Source organism: Parasteatoda tepidariorum, chromosome 8 (genome assembly GCF_982258835.1).
Source record: "Parasteatoda tepidariorum strain Cologne lab strain chromosome 8, Ptep-v5.0, whole genome shotgun sequence".
Lineage (NCBI taxonomy): Eukaryota > Metazoa > Arthropoda > Arachnida > Araneae > Theridiidae > Parasteatoda > Parasteatoda tepidariorum.
The window spans coordinates 4,181,016-4,201,032 of NC_141762.1; the positions used below are offsets into that span (position 1 = coordinate 4,181,016).

Below are 20,017 nucleotides of genomic sequence, written 5' to 3' on the forward strand. Positions count from 1 at the left end.
GTGATCTGTTAATTTAGTGATAATAAAAATTTATTACATCTTTACAAAATTTTTAAGAAAAAACAAGGTTTTACTATATCAGGGTTGCCACAGTAAAAAATGAACAAAAATAGTTGCTTTTAGTAGCCTCAAGCATAAAAATAGTTGCCTAAAACTATGAAAATAGTTGCCTGAACAGGAACAAAAATGTATCAAAAATAGTAGCCAAATAACTAAAATTATAACTTAATTGTCAAATACTATTATTAGGACTGGTTGATGTCAGAAATTTTAAATTGTGATACATCGTCAGTTAGACATCACGATATAGTGATGCATCGCAATTTAGCGTACGTTCAAAATTACCTATGGGAAATCTTTAAATCAATCAAAAATAAATAAAAAAGAATAAATCTAGTACAAAAGAAAATATTAATTCGAAACATATTCTACTATGACATCAATACCAATTGCTTAATTTTTTCAATTAAATTAATAAAGAAGTCAAAGTAAAAGCAAACCCAAGCTTTATTTCATTTTTCTCAAACTAAAAATGATTTAAGATTTATTGATTTAAAAATAATAATACTGCAACAAATTATTTTACATACATGCATTAAAAATTAAAAGAAGAAAAAAAACGTAAGTGGAAAACAAACCAAATAAATGTTCACTTTCGAAATTTTTTTTTTTATTTATTATTTGTTGAAAAAAAAAACATGCTTTTGAAACATCATTAGACTCTTTTTTATTTACTTATTTAAAATAATAAAAAGTAGTATTAACTAATGGTCAAATTCTGTACTTAATAAATGTAAAAATATTTTTACTTATTTATTATTTTCATTTTTGAAAATAAAATCGACTAAAGATTCATTTGTTTAAAAATTATACTGACTATCGAACAAATTATAAAACAAACAAGTATTGAAAGAATTTTAATAAAAATTTTAAAAAAATACTTCAAGTACTAATGTTAAATTACTAAAAACGTCAAAACATTACTAAACCTTTTTTTTTAATTAAAAAAAAAATTGTTTCAACTAATAGCCAAATTTTTTTAAAACTTTGTTTTCATTTTTTCAAAAATAAAAGCAAATTAAATAAAGGTAAGTTTTGTTTTAATTTTTTTATAATTAAAAACGACTGAGCATTTATTGGTTGAAAACAATCAAATTATTATACTTAATTACATTTAATAAATTTTAAAAAACTAACTTTTTATAACAAAGTTAAATACAAAATACCCCTATTAAATTGTATCGCTTAGGATAAAAAACAATAATTGAAAAAAATCAATTATTTGATCTATTGAGTTCAGAACGAAAATTCAAGATAAAAGCGATTGTGCAGCAATCGCAAAGTAACAGAAGGTCTACTAAAAATAATTGACAAGAATCGTTAAACCCAGACAGAAAAAAAATGGTATGAAATAATGCAGAACGAAACGATCGCTGCAAATGACTCACTGAAAATAATTAACAAGAAACCCGACAATTATTTCCGACGAAATAAAATGCACAACGATCGCAAAATGACTTAAGTCCCATTGAAAATAATCTTCAAAATAAGCAAAATCCCAAAGACAAAAATGGACATAAAGAAACTATGCATTGCGTTCTATATTACAACGCTGATCCTCGCACGAAACCGGGAGTTCTGATTCAATTCGCTCTTCGTCATTCAACATCACAAAACTAACATCATCTTAATAGCAAAACGCTATCTACATCTCTGCAGCTAGACGAAATCAAAATCGTCTTCGTTAGTGCGGTAACAGCGTTAGCCTAGTCAAGGGTCCTTGCATATTAAATCGTTAAACCTCGATTGTAATCCAATTCCGACTTCTTAAATCAGATTTCTGATGCATCGCCTAAAACGAAAGTCATTACATCGGCCTACTGATATATGCGTTAAATCGATATTTCGCGATACATTGATTTATCGCCCAGTCCTAACTATGCTCCAATTAAAAAAAGTTTTGTACAAATATAAAAGGTATACATATTAGAAAATACGTACCTAAATAAAAGTTGAATTGCAATAAAATATGAATGTTAATAGAAGAAAAAAACAATTAAAAATAACAAAACTGCCCCTCAGAGAAAACACATAACAAGCACTTTATTAAATTATATAAGTATTTTATTAGTTTTTCAGGCAAAAAAAGTCGCCATAGTCGCCTAAGGTCAAAAATAGTAGCAAATAGTTGCATTTTAGTAGCCTGTGGCAACCCTGTATATTCATAAAATATTGAAGGATAAAAGTTACTTTTAATTTCTAAAGAAACTACTCTTTAATCTTATCTGAAAATGCTACATTAAATAGCTCAGAAATTAATACTATTATTTAAACTAGACTGCAATAATAAATTGCTTTAAAAAACGCTAATATTTGATATTTCAATTTCTTCTGAGGCAATTTTTTCCCGATGATTTCTTCTGCTTTTTCTGTTGCATAAGTTGTCATCTCTTATTTGAACAGAAAAGTAGAAAAAAAACCTGGTAATTCATTGTTACTTTTAGTAACAGATACAAGTTAACAGTAGCATTTTCAAACAATTTTTTAAGTATAATAAAATATGCAAATAAAAAATATGTTTATGTATTTAATTTGGTGTACATAGAAACCATTTATGCACTAAATTATTTTCTCATTCAGGTGCATGTTTGCCACAATTATGTAAATATAATTAATTTTAGACATGTGTTTCATTAATATTTGAATACTCACAGAATACAGTGTTGCTAAACCTTCAGAGGTGAAGAATTAATGATTTAAAGTGGCAGCTACTTTTTTGTATTAAAAATCGAGTTAGGCTTGACTCAGGAGCATGAAAGCACGAGATTTGTAAAGTTTGAATTTTTTTTTGTATTTTAGATTCCACTCTTTCCCTAGTACACAGACATATAACTTTTTTTTTGTTTAAAGTTTTAATTCAAGCTTTTACTGCATGAAAATGTATTAACCGTGATTTAAAATGTCTTAACATTTAACATACATTACATTTTTGTAACAGTACAAACAATAACATTGATAAATCATGCTGTAAGTTAGAAGTAATCTTTATAGTTCTAATAAGAGCTAATGTTAAATAATAAGACTTCAACCAGAACAATCACAGTAGGCCTTTAAAAACAGAACATTTTTGAAATTTTAAAGAAAATTAAATTGTCTGGATTCAAATATATATTCTATAGTGCAAATTTCTGACATTGAAATAGTTAACAAAATAAACATCATTTTATTACTTAATCATTTATACAAAGCACTGTTTATTTATCTTTACTGTGAGGGTTGTGGTTATAAATAATATATTTTACAAACCTTAATAATTAATACTTATGTAGTATTTAACAATTGTTCAAAGTTTAAATATATTCGGGTAGAGTCTAAAACAGCAACTTTTTATGGTTTCAGTTTAAAGATGAAATTTTGTACTTTTAAAGAATGATGTCCTAGTTTTGGAACTTCTAACAATAATACTAATTCCTAAAATGTGAATAAAATTAAATACTTTTTTCATTTTAAAGCAGAAGTTTAAGTTAACTATTTTCTACCGATGAGATAAAAATTAATTTTTTCAAGCAAATATTTTATATTGCAATTTTACACATTTCAAAAAAAAAATGCCTGCATTGATGCAGGTTGCAACAAGTATTGTAATAAAAAATAATTAAAGTAAACAAGCTAAATTTACTTTAAAATGTTTTCATTTTTAAATAGTTTTTGATAAAACTAAAAGAAAGTATAAATTGAAAAAAGTGGACCATTTGTACAAAAATGCTTGTTACATTTGTAGCTAGACTTACCACTTGATTTCAAAATTATTAAAAAAGAAAAATATCAAATAAAAATTTTCTGACTTTTTCAAATTTTCAAGAAAATCTTAACTAAATTTCAGATTATAATTTTTACTATGCAAACAATATTTTATCAGATTTATATACATTTTTTACTGAATGAGCAAAGAAGCTGTAACTTTGTGATACAAAATATGGCAACTATTATCATTTGTAGGAAACAGAATTTCACTGGGTGAATGTTTAATATGTAGATTGTAAAATACACAAATATATAAATTATAAAAAACAATAACAAACAAACAAATAGCATTTGAATTTCATAATTTTCTACAAAAACAAATTTTCCTCGGCCACTAAAAGGCTACAAAGGCAGTATTAGTTGGAAATTATATTAATTTGAAATTAACATTTTTGAACATAAGTACAAACAATACAAAAATCATAAAAAACTCACAATGCTTGATATAACTATGGTAAATCTTATATAACTACTGTATATTTTATGGTAAATATTGTTTAACTTTTAAACAAAAAATTGTACAAATTATATTTCAATTTTAATAAATCTAAGAAAATTTAACCTTTTATTAGAATTTTTACAAGAAGTAAATGTAATACATTGTTGGTTTTAATTACTTTGAAGCTTATTAGCAGCTTATTATTACCATGAATTGTTTTTCACATTAGATACAGAATATTTTTAAGGTTACAGCTAAAAATGCAATATTTCCAGACCTCCCCAAAAATCTAATCTGAAAATCTCATACATAAAATCTGATAAAGTTTACAAGAGTTTTAAGTACAGTACAGAACCCGTTATCCGGAAATCAGAAAACCGGAACGAAATTCGATAAATTTTCCCGCATTTTTTTTTAAAAAATGTTTTTTTCCTCATTAGATTTTTGGATTTTTCTTTTTTGAAAGATGTTTACCTTACCATCATTTTGGAAATAATCATTATTGAATATTCGTTTCATCGTTTTTTCTTCTTATTAAGATTATTTCCAAATCATTTTCGTTTTTAGTTGGGTTTAACAATTAAAAAAACAGCTTTTTGTAGCGATTCAGAAAAGTGGAAAAATCAGTTATCCGGAATAGCAATGGTCCCAATCCTTACGGATAATTGGTTCCCTACTGTAGTTTAACTAGCATAACTTACAAGTTTTAATTTTTAAAAAATAGTAAATATTCTCACCTTGGTTACCAAGTAATTTATAAAACCTATATTCTAAGTGTAGCTGAGGTGCTTTTGATTTCATGGATTCCTAAAATGAAAAAATTCATTACAGTATAATGAATGCACAGCAGCAAATCTGATAATATTCCAGTTATTTGTTATATGATAAGTGATCAAATTTTTATAAAATTTAAAACAGAAATTATAAAGCATTACAAATAAATAAATGTTTAATGGATGTGACATTCATTTATATAAATTATATTCATTTAATAAATGAATGTTAGGTATAATTCAGATTTTAAAAAATACCTTTTAAATGTGTCAAATACAAATTAAAAGCAGTACAATTCTTTACTGATTTTTCAAGATAAAATCTAACAGAAAAGTATTTTTAAAACATTATTTTTACATATAATTTATAAAAATAATCATAATTTTTAGGAGTCTAACAAAGAACAGATGCCATTCTGCTTAAAAAGTTACTTCTGGTGTCCCAACATTTTATTAAAATTTAATCTGTTGAATGATTATTGTATAGTTTTTTTTAATGGTTATTTTTCTCTTTTTTTTCCAAGGGTTTTTGAACTTTTATTCTTTACTTTTTCTAAAAGAGAAAAAAAAAAGAAATATGAGGCAGTTATAAAATTAACAGTGAACCCTCGAACTTAGCACCTTTCTCACTCAGCTCTTCATTTTCTATTTTTACAAAAAATGGCATTTTTAAATAAAAAAATTCATCATGAGTCACAAGAAACTGCATAAATTAATTTAAATAATAAGCTATACTTACGAGTTTTATAGCAACATGTTCATTGTTGTATAAATTTTTTCCTATAAAATAAAAATTATTATTACAAATGTATTTAAAATGTAAACAAAATATTAAAAAATAACAATTCAAATAGCATCATTTAAACCAAATAATTTAAAACGTAATTTAAAAAGAAAAAAAAAATCAAGAACTTAAAATGAATTAAAGTAACATTACTTTTTAAGGCATAAAAATACTTAATTATTTTAAGCTTATTACATTTATTAGCAATTTCAACAGTTTCAAGATTTTATCATAAGGGTAGTCATCTAGAGTCAAACCACTGCATTTAAATGAATGTAATGAATATTATACTCATAAAGAAAGCATTTACAGGGATCTGTCTAGGTTTTTCTGAGAGGTAGGGTGACCCGGGGTAATTCAGGATCACTCTGTTTCTGGGGTAAATAATGATCACTCAAGTTTTATTTTAAAAAAAAAATTTTTTTTTAAATTTGAGACATGGACAAGAATGCTTGTACACTTTACTAAAGTATAACTACATTTACTTAATTGTAATAGCTTTTTGTTTAATCTAACAAAATAAGTATCTTTTAAAATGCTTTCTGCATTTTCCATTTCAAAGATGGGTTTCAAAATGTGCACATTTCTGCAATATTAAATATTTTGAGTTACTTTCTTTTTCTTTGATATAAAAATAGTGTAAGCTTTTGTTTAATTGTTTCACATCTACTGTAAACATTATAATTGATTATAGGAAACTATATCAAATGTTGCCCCCTACAGATGGGGTGATTATTGATCACTGGGTAATTCCTGTTCATTTTCATTTCCTCTTATAAATAGTATAAAAAATAGGTAATCAATAGTTAATTGTCTTTTCTTAAATAACAGTTCATATTTATTAAGTGGAACAACTATAAAATCATTTTAAATATAATCACAAAATTTGTTTTTAACTGTATTCAAGACAAATGTGTTCTGATATGCATAAAATTTCTAGCTTGTCTTACCTTTCTTCTATCTTAATTTCATGTGTGTACATTATTAGAATAATTCTTAAGTTGATAAACTAACCTAATATAAATATGGTGAGAAATTATAAGCCTAAAAAGGATACTAAGCTTCTAAAAAGCAAAAATAGCTAATTTCTTTTAATGATTGAAAATTTCAGTGTGAGAGCTGCTGCCAGAGCTGAAGTATTAATCTTCATTTCTGCTTTTAAATAAAATGCTTTAATAGCTGCTTAAAAATATCTTTTTGGTTTATTTGTTTGATCTTAATGTCTTATTTGTTAATTGCCTTTGTATAATTATTTTTAAACAGCCCATTTACTATAAAAACTGGTGATCAGTAATTACCCCAGAAATGATCAAGAGAAGGGGTAATTCCTGATCACTAAAAATTTGAAACCTTTTAAATTCTAATTAGACTTTCAAACAAAAGAAGGTAGCATAGGACTCATCTCATATAGTCAAACTTCCAGTAAATAATAAAATTCTATCTTGAATAGTTTTTTCACAAAATAGATGTTTGCATTTTTTGATCAGGAATTACCAGGTCACCCTACCTATTTTGTGAAAATTTAGACATAATTTGTGAAAATTAAAAATTATATTTAAAAAAATCAACACAAAAATATGGTAAAAATATGGATTTATCATTTCTTATGGGATACAAAAATAAAATTTTAAGAAGAAAAAGTATTTTGTGAAACTACCGTTTTTCCTAAAGTTGAATTTGTGAAGCTACAGCTAAACGATAGTAAATTTGGCCTGGACAGATCCCTGATTCATAGTTTTAAAAAAAATTTAAAAAAATATTTCACAAAAAGTATAGCAGTTGACAGCTTTGTAAGCATAACATTATGTAACCATAACATTATATGTTATGGTTACAGACCTGCCAACCTTAGAAAATAAAAAAGCAGGAGACTCTTTCTGTATCACGACATAGCGCAACATTGAAAATTAAACCTGATTCACACTTCCTACAAGAAGTTTATTTCAAAATATATTATTTACATTACATAAAATAGACCACAATAAGATTCTGACACTGACTAATAAAGATACGTGTTCTTACTATAAAATATAAGGTTCTACAGAATTATATTAAAACATATCTTTTGATTTTTTCAAATTTAGGAAGAAGTTCAAAACTAACAAAATATGTCAATAATGAATACAATACTTTATAAAGGCATTTCTTAATTTTTTTTTAACTGCTACTGTTTTAAAACTGCAGATGTTGCTGACTTAGCATTATTTTAAAAAAAAAAAACTGGCATCTATAGAAAGTGAAAAAACATTTTGCCTAATGGTGTCCAAGATATCTCCGATTTTGCCATTTCATTGGTTATTGCTGCTGTTTTGGTTCACACTCACCATAATTTTTAGTGATGTTGCTATGGGGAAAAGTTTTTCTAAATAAATGCCCAGCATGATCTGAAGCACAAGTTGGGAAGGCACAAATTGTTGTTTTTTTTCCTCTATCTTGCACTAAATAGAAAAAAGCAGGAGAAAACACCCTGAAGGCCTGAGGGCGAAGATTTGAGGCAAAAGCAGGAGACTCCTGCTAAAAGCAGGAGAGTTGGCAGGTCTGTGGTTATAATAACATAACCATAACATTATATGTTATGGTTATGATAACATAACCATAACATTATTACATAAAATGATAATATATATAATAACATTATATATATTATCAGAAAAAAATTTTATAAAAAAAATTTAAAAAGAATATGGATAAAACACGAGATAGGAAAAATAGAATGAGTAAAGATTTAAATTTTTTTATTCAGCATATTTGACATAGTTTCATATAGAAAAATAATTTGATGCAAATAAATTATTTTCATTACAATTTCTATAAATTTCTTTTCTAACATACTTTGACAGCATTATCAAATTTGAAATTTCAAACAACATTTTCATTTTGTTTTTTAAGTTCAGATCCTTGCTCTAATATTTAATATTAATAGTTTCTAAATTTATTGATGTTTTGAGAAGGGAAAAAAAACAATCTCTAATTTCAAGAGTATGTTCATATGCTAGACTATTTTTCTTAAGTCTTATTTTAACTTTGTATTCAGCTCAATAAACATCAGGTCTTTTAGAAAACAGTTTAACTTTTTTATTTCTAATATAGAAGATTTAAGACATAAGTGCTATACTCTCAAAATTACAAAACTACCTATAATAATTTGAAAAATTTTAACATTTTATAACTTTATATTTAAACTGTTTCTTCTTGTCAGTAAGCAGACGTTGACAAACTTGTCAGTAAACAGATACCCAGTCACAAGGTTCTTTACTTTATGGACATTAATAAGTATCTACAGTGGTTAAGTAAATAATTTTTAATTTATTGTGTGAAATTTTAATTATATTAAATTCTAGCTGCATTATTAATTTCTTGCTTCTGGGTACTGATGCAGATGAAGTTGACTTTAGATTAGAGAAAATGTTGCCTAATAAGTTAATTATTGCAGCATTGCTAAATTAAACAATGACAAAGAAACATTTTTCCTTATGTGAGCACCATTTATAAAACAATTTACAATTACAATCTAATTTAAATAATAATATTAATTTCAAAGCTATTTAATATATAATAAATAAATAAATGAAAACTCAAAAGCAGCAAATGGAAAAATAAATAAATTTAATAATATAACAGTATTAAAATAATATAAGCAGTTCAAATTTTTATGTAAATTAATACAATAAAATCTAATTTAATAAATCATTAAATTATCAAATTTTATTAAATTCTTCTTGATTAACAAATCATATAAACATATGCACTACTACAAATTACATCATTACTAATAGCATACTAATTTTTAAATGAAACACTCTTAAGTATTTAATGTAAATAGGTTTTAAAATTCTATATAAAACTAAAGTAAAAAATATGAAAATAGTTATTTCATTAAAAAAAAGACGATATAAAACTTCTGCATTACATAAAATTAAACTATTTTTAAATTTAAGCTTTTATTATAATACTTTTTGCTAAACAAATTTTAATTGTCATTTTGAATTTCTTTTATTTCGTCTAGATTCTTTCAATTTCTTTTTTTTCCCGAATTCCAACACTGATATTAATCCTGATTAAAGAGAATAAAATAATGAGATAAAGTTGAGAAATTTAATTTCTTCTAAAGTTTAAATACAGTTTAGATCATTGTCTCTATTATTGTCATCCATGCAAGACAATATTATCCCATGACAATACATAGTCATCTATTTAATAAAATTTAGACCATAGCTAAAATTCTATATAAAGTCAGAATCTTGTTCTTAAAGACAACAGCAGTTCAACAAAATCTTCTGAATTTATGGTTTAGCCTAACTAATGCATAATGGATAAAATTGAAAATATATAAACAAAAAAATTAAAATTTTAAATATGTATCACAAGGTTTAAAAAATGTTGTAGAAAATATGTTAAAAAAAAAAAATAGAACTTACTGCACAGAATATTATTAATTTTTATTCCAGTAGGATTGCAAGACCTTTTTTGGGAAGAAAATTGCAAAAAAAATAATTTTGCTTTAGGAAAGTGTTGGAATGATTTCAGTTTTTATATCTATTAACAATAACTTAATTATTTCTTAGTGTAATAAGAGCAATATCAATTTGGCTCAAAGATTAATCACATATGCTAATTTTCAAATTGAAAAACATTTGAAGTTTAGTTTGCCTTCAATAAAATTATAGCAGGTTTTCATCTTTTCTTATGGCTATATCAATTTCATAACTTTCTAATGTATATCTTTAATTTTTAAATAAATCCTTGAACTACATCAGTTTGGAATGTGTTGGTTAAAAAAACTTATCACTTTGTAAGAATCAAAACATGAAAAAATCTTCTGAAATCAGTACAAGAATACCAGTGTTTTCTTTTTTGTTAATTCTTTCAGAAAAATTTTGAAGAGAGGCATAATATTTTATATGTTACTTAAAAAACTTCCAATCAATTTTCTATTGTAACGCAGACAGCCACAGATTTATTATCATAGAGGATGCATCTTGAGCTCACTTATGTTACATTAACCAGCAGAATGTACAGAAAAGCTAATGATATCCATTCACATATGATGTTGATAAAGAAAACATTTCCTAAAAGCATTATTGTAAAAGTGAAATCTCATGAGATTTAAAAAATTTTATAGAATTTAATACAGCTACCTAAATCCAACATTTAAATAACTGTAGTGTGAAATTCAAAACAATGTATAGTATATTTTCATTAATAAATCTCAACTCATTTGACTGAAATTTGTTTACTAAGTACCAATTAAACTAATAATTATTAATCCAGTTATGACTAATTAGTATTTTCTATTCTGAGGTAATAAAACTACAGTTTAAATGTGTTTGCTAACATTTCCTATGAACTTATGCCATTGAATTCTGAAAAGGGTTTTTAATACTTGATAGTAAATTTTACAAAAGCATTATAAATATCAATGTGGTTAAGAAAACTCCCGCCTTTAACATTGGTAGAAGGTAACGCAATAAAACACGGACAAGTGTTTAATCATCATGGTCCCAATTTTTAGTCTGTACAGTCTTTTTTATTTACTCAAGCATGAATGAAGGTGCATTTTCCAATATAGAAGAGCAAACCCTAACATAAAATTCTCTTCATTAAAATAATAAACATAGGACAAGTACGTTTGGTTACAAAGATCAGGCATTTGAAATACTAATTACCCAATACAGCGAGTTATTCATGTACGAACATGACATAAGCATTATCGTACGTTTTAGCGGAAATTTATATATAAAACAATAATGCAAAATTAGAATATAGATGTTTATTTATCTTTTGATTCCATAAAACAAGCTTAAATCAAAACAAAGTTTCAAAAACTGACAGATTACAAAACGTGATGATAGCACATAGGTGGGGTTGTGTACAAACAAATGCTCCAACGTTAAATTTACGCAAGATATTTATCTGCAATTACTTACCAAGTCTAAGTTCTCCGAAATTTCCGCACCCAATTTTCTTTCCAACTTTAAAATTCGGTCCAACCATTAATAAACCGGAGGATTGTGTACTCCTTTCGGAATTTTGTGATGTCGTCCATTTTCTTGCATAAAACTGGTCGGACTTTTTAGCCTTTTGATTTATTTGGTCTTCTCGTGAATCTAGCTTCTGCATTTTTTATAAATCTTGCACTATTGGAATTAAATAATGTTTCCTAACTAGGCAACCTAGTTAGGTACGAAACCGCTATCGATACGGCATATACCACGATTCTTTGGGTTAGTCATAAGTTCCACATAGTGAAATCAAGGATAAAGTTGAGAGTTCATACTGTTAAAAAATGAAACTAAGTAGTCCATTTAAGCTTTAACATTTGTTGTGAAGTCATAAAACAAGAGTGTAAATAAGTTGTTTTCATCTAAAATTTTATTTTAATATACCCTTTCAAAAACAATTGACAAAAGGCTTCTATCCCCTCAACAACAGGAGTTGCCAATTCTCAAATCGATATATAAGATATTGAATTACTTGATGCTGTTTCCAAAATTTTTTTGCAGTATTTTATTTTATTTTTAAAAAATTGCTAAATAAGGGATCTTTTAAAACATAATTTTAGCTAATGATGAGTTAAAATTACATAACTCTGCTTATTATTCTGCTTGCTTTTGAATAAACAACTAACAGTGAATCTTTCACTTGATAATGGAAAACGAAACTAGAACTGTGATACAGATTTCAGAAAAGAAAGCATAATTTAATTATTATATAGGTAAGAATAATTCAATATTTACAAATAATAGGGATTTTGGCCATTATTAAATATATATAAGCAAAGGATATTTTACGTAAGAGGCCGTCCTGATCTGAACCTAAAGAAATTCCGCAAGAGGGCGCACAAATTCATTTCAAACATATTGGCGCATTTACTGCTTCTAAAATCCTGCCATCGGGTGCATTAAACGTATGATTTAATTGGGTCCATTATTTAAAACTGTTTTATTTACTTGTTATAACTGTCGCGGTACAACAAGGGTGGCGAACCCACGTTTATCGAATCAAATATTTATCAAAATAATTAAAAAAATAAAATAATATTTTCCTTTACAGAAACTTCGTTAAAATCAGTAAATCGCAATATAAATAACTTTATAAAAAAGAAACTACAAATTCAAAGCCTCATTACTTAAATACTGTATGCTCATTAATTATTTAAAATTAAAATTTTCAACTTACTCTTTTTAATTTTACGCGTAACCTACCAGAATAAACTGTTAAAAAAGTTTCTTAACAAATATAAATTAAGTTAGTGCTTAAAACTTAAAAATGTTCTTTTGTTTCATATATTAAATTATTTTTTAAATATCCACAACTTATACAGGAAAAAAATGGGAACTAATTGCGTAATAGCATTTGATAATAATTTATTATAATTTGAAAAATGGTGACAACAGCAAAGGCAGTAGTTTTTTTTAATGTAGTAGCAGCAATAAAAAAATTCACCCAACTGAACCTTTTCCTGCAAAAAAACTTAAATTCTTTTTTTCTTTGCTTTTTTTTTTGGTACTCAGATATCTTACGACCACTACCCAAAGCGGATCATTTTTTTTCTTATCGTCTAACTTAGTTTATAGCACCAATAGAAAACACCGATTATCTTTATGTAAAGGATGTAAAAAAAGCGTCATAAAGTTGAGAGATCTTCAATAAATATGTATAATGTGAATTTAAAAAAAGATTATGTTTTATTTTCGTTATTAAAGCTTTGTTTCATAGTTTGAACGAAGTATAGTCTTAGCCTATTCTGCGTTAAGAAGTTTTTGATTTTTTTTTTCCTTTCATAAATACGATGTGCATTAGAGCCATGGTTTATTTACATTCACCATCAAGGATTTTAGGTCTAATACTTGGGTTTGTCACTGTATTTTTTTTTTTTTTTTAATATTAAATAAAAAAAATCACTTTAGATTTTTTACTTTAAATTCCTACAAACGTAATGAAGTCCTCGATTCTTTGTTTTTATATATTTCTCATCAAACCTATGTTTATACATTTTGTATCCAGTCAGGGTTTTTTTCCGATTTTTTTAAAAAATGACCCAATTTGCATTAGAAAAATTTAGAAAAAAAACCTACATGTAAGAGGTAAGTAGTTTTGTAGTAGAATTTGCATTTTTTCCTTTTTTTAGCTTATTTGCATAGAAACTTCGCGTCATTGCCTCTAATAAACGCTGATTTATAATTTTAATTTTCAATAAAAATAAATCTAAAAAAAAAAAAGAACTTTAACCCGTCCCTTCAACAACGAAAAAGTGTGACATTTTAAAAATATTACCCCCTTTATCTCAAAATTTCAATTTCTTTTTTTAAAAAATTCAATTTTTCTTAAAACTGATATTTTTTAAGTAATTTCTCCCTCCTCTTCAAAATTCCCTGTATTTTAATTCTTTTAAGAATTTAGTTATAAGAATCTTATTTTTTCTTTTCCCTACTGTCAAAACAAAACAAAAAAAAAAATCAGAATTCTATGTTGCAATCTAGAAGAAGAAAAAAAAATGGTACAAATCCACCTCGTTTTATGGACTTTTGATGTTAGCTGAAAGGAGATTTCCTATCTACCAGTTATCTCTGGGATCTAAAAATAGGTCACCACATTGGGAAGCGAGGTGCTCTATTTTCTGACCCACCGCAGCTATGTAAATTAAAGATCGTGACAAATACTCTTAATAATATAACTCATGAATTATCTCATATAACTTTGAAATACATATTAATACAGGGAGTTCCACAATAGCCACCGTTAAGGTATTTTTTTTGAACGCAAGATTATTACACAAGAATACAAAACTCAGGGGGTCACTAATTAATAGAAACAAAAACGCTGCTTAAAACCCAACAAATTATGACTGACCTCTTCGAAAGTCAGAGGAATCGAAAAATAGTAAAGCGATTATTGGAAAGTTTTAAAGATTTACCCCTCTGCGGAGGATCAAAATTGTGATGGCATGTCTTCGGATCATCCTCAGGGATGCTTCCCAGACCGTCGCGAATAGCCCATTGTGCAGCTCTAGTGCGACGTAAATTAACAAATCAATCATTTAAAGATTTTAGTCTTGCCTTCCTCAGTAGTGTTTCAAAACCTAATAATTATTTTTTAATAGAAATTAAAAGTACCTAACTCTTTTAATTATATACATATATATATATATTTAAAAAAAAGTGTCCATTATTGGCGATCGAAATGGACTGCAGGTGGCGTAGAGCAGAACTCTTTTCCTATGGCAACACTTCACATGCTTTCCCCATTAGCGTGTGGAAAGTCATAGAGGAAGGAAGTACGTTAGTTTCTCTCTTGATTTTCATATAGATTGAAATCTTTTAACTTGAAAAACTATATGGAACTGAAAACTACATTAAACATAGTTCTAAAGAAAAGTATTATGGAAATTTTAAAAAATATTCTTATTAAATAAAAAGGAAAAATATTAAGAAAAGGGAAAATATCGTAGTACATTCCTATACAACTGAAAAGAGGAGGAGAGGGAAGGGAGAAGGGCTAAAAGCATGAAACCGGTCTCTCCCCAGATGGCGTATTCGAGTGTTGCGATCGCGAATTGGAAAAAGATGATTTTCGCGTTTCTCAATTTCATTATGGGATGCAAGTGGAAAACGCAAGAATTTTTTTCTCGTACAACTTTTTAATAGTACATACAGGGAGAGAATTATTGAGCTATATGAAATAATATCTTCATAACTTCTGAATGGTTTGCATGATGGAATTTTAACTTCGTGGTTGATTGCAGGGGAATTAGTATGCGCGTGCGGAATTAGTATGAGTATGCGGAATTAGTATGCGTTATTGTCGCCCATTTGCAAATAAAAATATCGCTCTACAGCGTGCTTGATCGAGCGTATATCGCTTGTGAACGCCTACCATGCGATAAAATTACAGCTCTAGCTCCATTGAGGTTCAAAGGAAGTTAGCAGCAACCGACCATTAGCTGAAGAAAGCTGGTCTAACAATCAAGAATTTGATTCACAAGTTTGAGAGAACTGGTAATGTCTGTGATGACAGTGTTGGGAATATCGGTCGACAAACAAGAGTGAAAACGCTTAAAAACCTCAAGAAAACACACTCTGTGTTTCAGACTAGCCAAAAGAAAAACGATCAGACGAGCTGAACAACAGGTTAGAATCAACCAAGAGACCCTGCGACAAATTGTGGTTGAAGACCTGCATTTCTCCCAGCTCAAAATTCAAACCTAACTACCACTAAGCCGCATAGCTATGGAACAGTGGTTGTGTTGGGTCAACACTATTGTCTAGAGAATTTCTGACAGGAATTTGATGTGGGTTTGGTTTAGCGACGAAACTCACTTTCACTTAGATGGGTTCGCCAATAAGCAAAATTGACACATTTGGGAGATTAAGAATCCGCGTTTCGCGATAGAGAAATCTCCCCACCCTGGTGTGCAATGTCAAGTCATGGAATAATCGGTGAGATATTCCTTGACTACAGAAATATACGTGAAGGTTTTAGAAAATGATTTTCATCCCCATTTTTCCAAAGAATCCACGATTTCAACAAGATATGGTTCATTCAAAACGGAGCTCGACCCCATCGAACAAAGATAGTATTTAATGTCCTGGAGGAGCACTTTGGAGACCGCATTCTGGCTCACGGGTACCCAGACGCCACCGGAATGGGTCTCTCTTGGTCGCCACGTTCTCCGGATATGAGTAAATGTGATTCAGTTTTATAGAGCTATATTAAAGACAATGTGTACAGATATAAAACCCGAAAACTGTCATTTAGAAGGTCATTGACAGCATCGATGTTCTGACATTTCTACGGGTTACGCATAATTTTACTATTCGTCTGAGTCACATCTTAGCCAATGATGGCAGGCATATCGAACACATCAACGTAAATTCGAATATCTGTTCATATGTTGAATAAAGTTTGTGCAATCAGTACAGTAGTTTTTAAACAATTTACGTTTTATTTTATATAATTCAATAATTGTCCTCCTGTACATACGAAATACCAAGATATATAATTTTTAAATCGGCTTTAAACTTTTTTTAAAAACAACCGAAGCTCAAAATGTTTTTTTCTTTTAGTTTATTTTAAAATGACTAAGTAAAATAACCCCAGATAAGAAATTTCGAATTATGTTCCGGACCATATCCTTAATAAAGAGAAAAAAAAAAAAAATAAATCTGAACACTCGAATGCATTCTTATTTTAATTTAGCTTTAAACTTTCTTGCTTCATACGATTTGTAATGCGTGAAACAGAAGATATTTCTAATCATTCCAAAAAATATTTTTCGAAAGAAAAAAAAAATTTAAATTGTAAACGGAATGAACTTCTGCTAACCATTGGTAAGCAGGTATGAGGATTAACTGCTCTAGCCTTTGCCTGATGATTTTCAACCAGATAGTCAGTTCGTCTCTTGTTATGGGATTATAGTTTCGGCCCAATTGGTTTTAATTCTTTTCTTACGTCGCATTTTTTTTTTAAAAATCTAATTTTTGCTTCTTTTGAATCAATAAAATTAGGTAAATAATTTACCTGGATACCCTTATTAAGCAAAAAATTTTATTTCCCACATTCTCAAAAGAAAAAAAAGGAATAGTCATAACTTAACTTATTTTTTATTTTATATATCTAAATCGCAAATTCGCCCCAGTTATGGGTTTTCAACTTAACGTTTCGTTTTGCTTTGACACGCAAAAACTAGAATTCAAAATTTGAAATTAAAAAGGTGTGTAAAAAAATATGCAAGAAGTATGATGGAATCTTTAAAAAAAAAAAAAAATTAAGATTTGAAAATAAGTTTGAGAATTATCAACTGTTAAATTTAAATGAACTTAATTATAAAAAAAAAAAAAAAAAACACGAGGGACGATTTACAGCAAGTTCAATTACAATCACTGTGTTAAAATTTGATATTCTGAAGGTGTCATTTTCATTTATAAACTTAACACGTTTTTTTTTCTTCTTTTTTCGGAATTTCGATTTGCTGAAAAGTTATTACAATTTTGAACGTGTTTTTTTTTCAATCCAATTTTTTTGTTGGTATTAATGACTACTTGACTATTTATACATTGTAGAAAAATTTATTTTTTTTCGAGATTTTTTATGCTCACGCGAGACTTGATCAACTCGCCAGATATAGATCTTAACATTTATATCGAAATTTTTTAAAAAATATGAAAGGCTCAAGAGAGATAAAAACCATTTCCAATTTGATTTGTTATATAGTACAGCACTTAAAGGAATACCATTTGTTCCAAATAAGAGATTATGCATTAGTTAATATATGTTTTTACTAGGTTTTACTTTGAAATAGTATGTAATATATAATTAAGGACATCAGATCATTTTCTTCTTCATGAATGGTCCCATTCATGGGTAATTTTTCCGCATATCAAATTGATTCATATTATGATTATGGATTTATCGGTTTTTAGTAGTTCAGATGGGATATACAGTTAGCCGATCTGTTGTTTTTAGGTTTTGTAATAGCCAAGTTCACTTCAAGATCTAGAGAAGGTAAGGGATTGTTCGAGTGCTGAAGTGCATTTAGTTCTTTTGTGCTTTCCTACGAGTAGAAGAAACTCATCTTTTGCTACAAGCAAATCTTGAAAATAACATTTCTAAACGTTTAATACATCAAAGATTTCGCTCACAAATTCTTCGTTTTTATTTCCGCAGGTGGTAGTTTTTGGCTTGAATTCCCTTATCATATTATCGACTAATTTGTAGAACCTCCAATATTTTTTTGGTTGTTCAGGCTTTCCAGGTTTTTTTTAGTAAGTCCTAATGAGAAAAGCACTTTTCTTATGCTTTCTTTTTCTCTATTTTCTCAAATCTTGATATTATTCGAATAAGCTCTAATATGGTGTTTCTGCAGCATCAATCTTTAAGCCTTATTCTTGTACTCAGTCGGAGGCCTTTGCACGCTCGTTTCTGATGCAACATTTAAAACTTGGAATGGTTTCACATGTGGACTTTAAAATGATTTCCATAACAGAAGTCCAATCTAAGTCATAATTTGATTTTTCTGGTTTCATGTCTTCAGATAATTTGTGTTTATATTATTTAAGAATACTGTAATCCTTAAGTTTTGTAATGCCTGGTTTAAAATTGGTGTTTTTCTTCTGAGAATAGAATTTCTTACACAATCTAAGTTTAACGGAGGAGATAACAAGAACATGGTCGGTGTCGAGATTTGTACTACTGTAGCTTCTCTTATCCGTCACATTGTTATGTCTTTTATCCGAGAGTTTGATTAAGAGTTAAAACCATCAGGGTAACACAAAGTGTTCTCGCCAATGGCATACTGGATATAAACATATTTGAGAGAGCAAAGTCGAAAATATCTGTCCATTTCCATTTTTTTCACAGTGCAGCACAAGATTTAAGTCGTTCTCTTTTGAGCTTAGCGTTGAAATCTCCAAGAACCAACTTCAGGGTAATAATTATAACTCTCCAACATAGAAAAAAAATTGCTTAAAGCTTGAAAAAAATCCCTATTGGGCGTGAAAATTCCATTCCAATAGGGATTTTTAAGGAAACTTACTCAATTTTAGGGAATTTTCTAAAATGTATAAGAAGCCAGGAGAATTTTCATTAAATCAGTAGAAACTGACAAAATCTAGTAGTCTACTGGAAAATAAAGTAGAGTTGGCAGTTATGCATCATAATATGTTTTTACTACCATCCATACATAGGAATCTATATATTTAGAATAAAGATTTAAGTGAGAAAGGATAACAAAATACTTTACCAAAATCAGACAAATCAGTATTGAAGGCAATCATAGCACAGGTGGCATTAAAAAAATCAAGACTCAGTTTTTTTGACTGATAAATCTCAAAAAGAGTTCAATCAATCGCCTTTGTCCCCGTTTCGTTTTTGCAACTATTAGTCTCATAATTTTTTTAAATATATAAAGCTTGAAAAAATTTTTGTGAATTGTGATATTGGGAGAAAACTTCAAGACCAATTTTTAAAAAAATTTATAGAATATTAAGACTGTTCACCCCCTGCATCGTATAAACAACATCAGAGGAGGGATACTCTAAAAATTTTTGAAGCTCTATTCTAATTTTAGAAAACTTGTTTACACTGGGTTAATCATCTATCAAATGATGAGATGAACTTTGAGAATTATACAAAAAATATAGAAAGTTATATGTTGCGTCTCTTTTAATTAAATAACAACTAAAAAACCAAATAATGATTCAATAACACAGTCTCAGA

General features: G+C 27.7%; 1 protein-coding gene across 3 annotated transcripts in view; it reads right to left on the reverse strand.

The window, feature by feature from the left end:
- The window catches only part of gish (casein kinase I gish), a 37,894-nt gene extending 25,635 nt beyond the window's left edge, over positions 1 to 12,259 (reverse strand). For all 3 annotated transcript variants that reach the window (XM_016064786.4, XM_016064785.4, XM_043047081.3), the window contains exons 1-3: positions 11,728 to 12,259; positions 5,756 to 5,796; positions 4,981 to 5,050 (exon numbers count right to left, since the gene is read on the reverse strand). In XM_016064786.4, the coding sequence (XP_015920272.1) occupies positions 4,981 to 5,050; positions 5,756 to 5,796; positions 11,728 to 11,920 (304 nt within the window). In that variant the 5' untranslated portion in view covers positions 11,921 to 12,259. The remainder of the gene's footprint in view (positions 1 to 4,980; positions 5,051 to 5,755; positions 5,797 to 11,727) is intronic.
- Between the last annotated feature and the right edge of the window lie 7,758 nt (positions 12,260 to 20,017).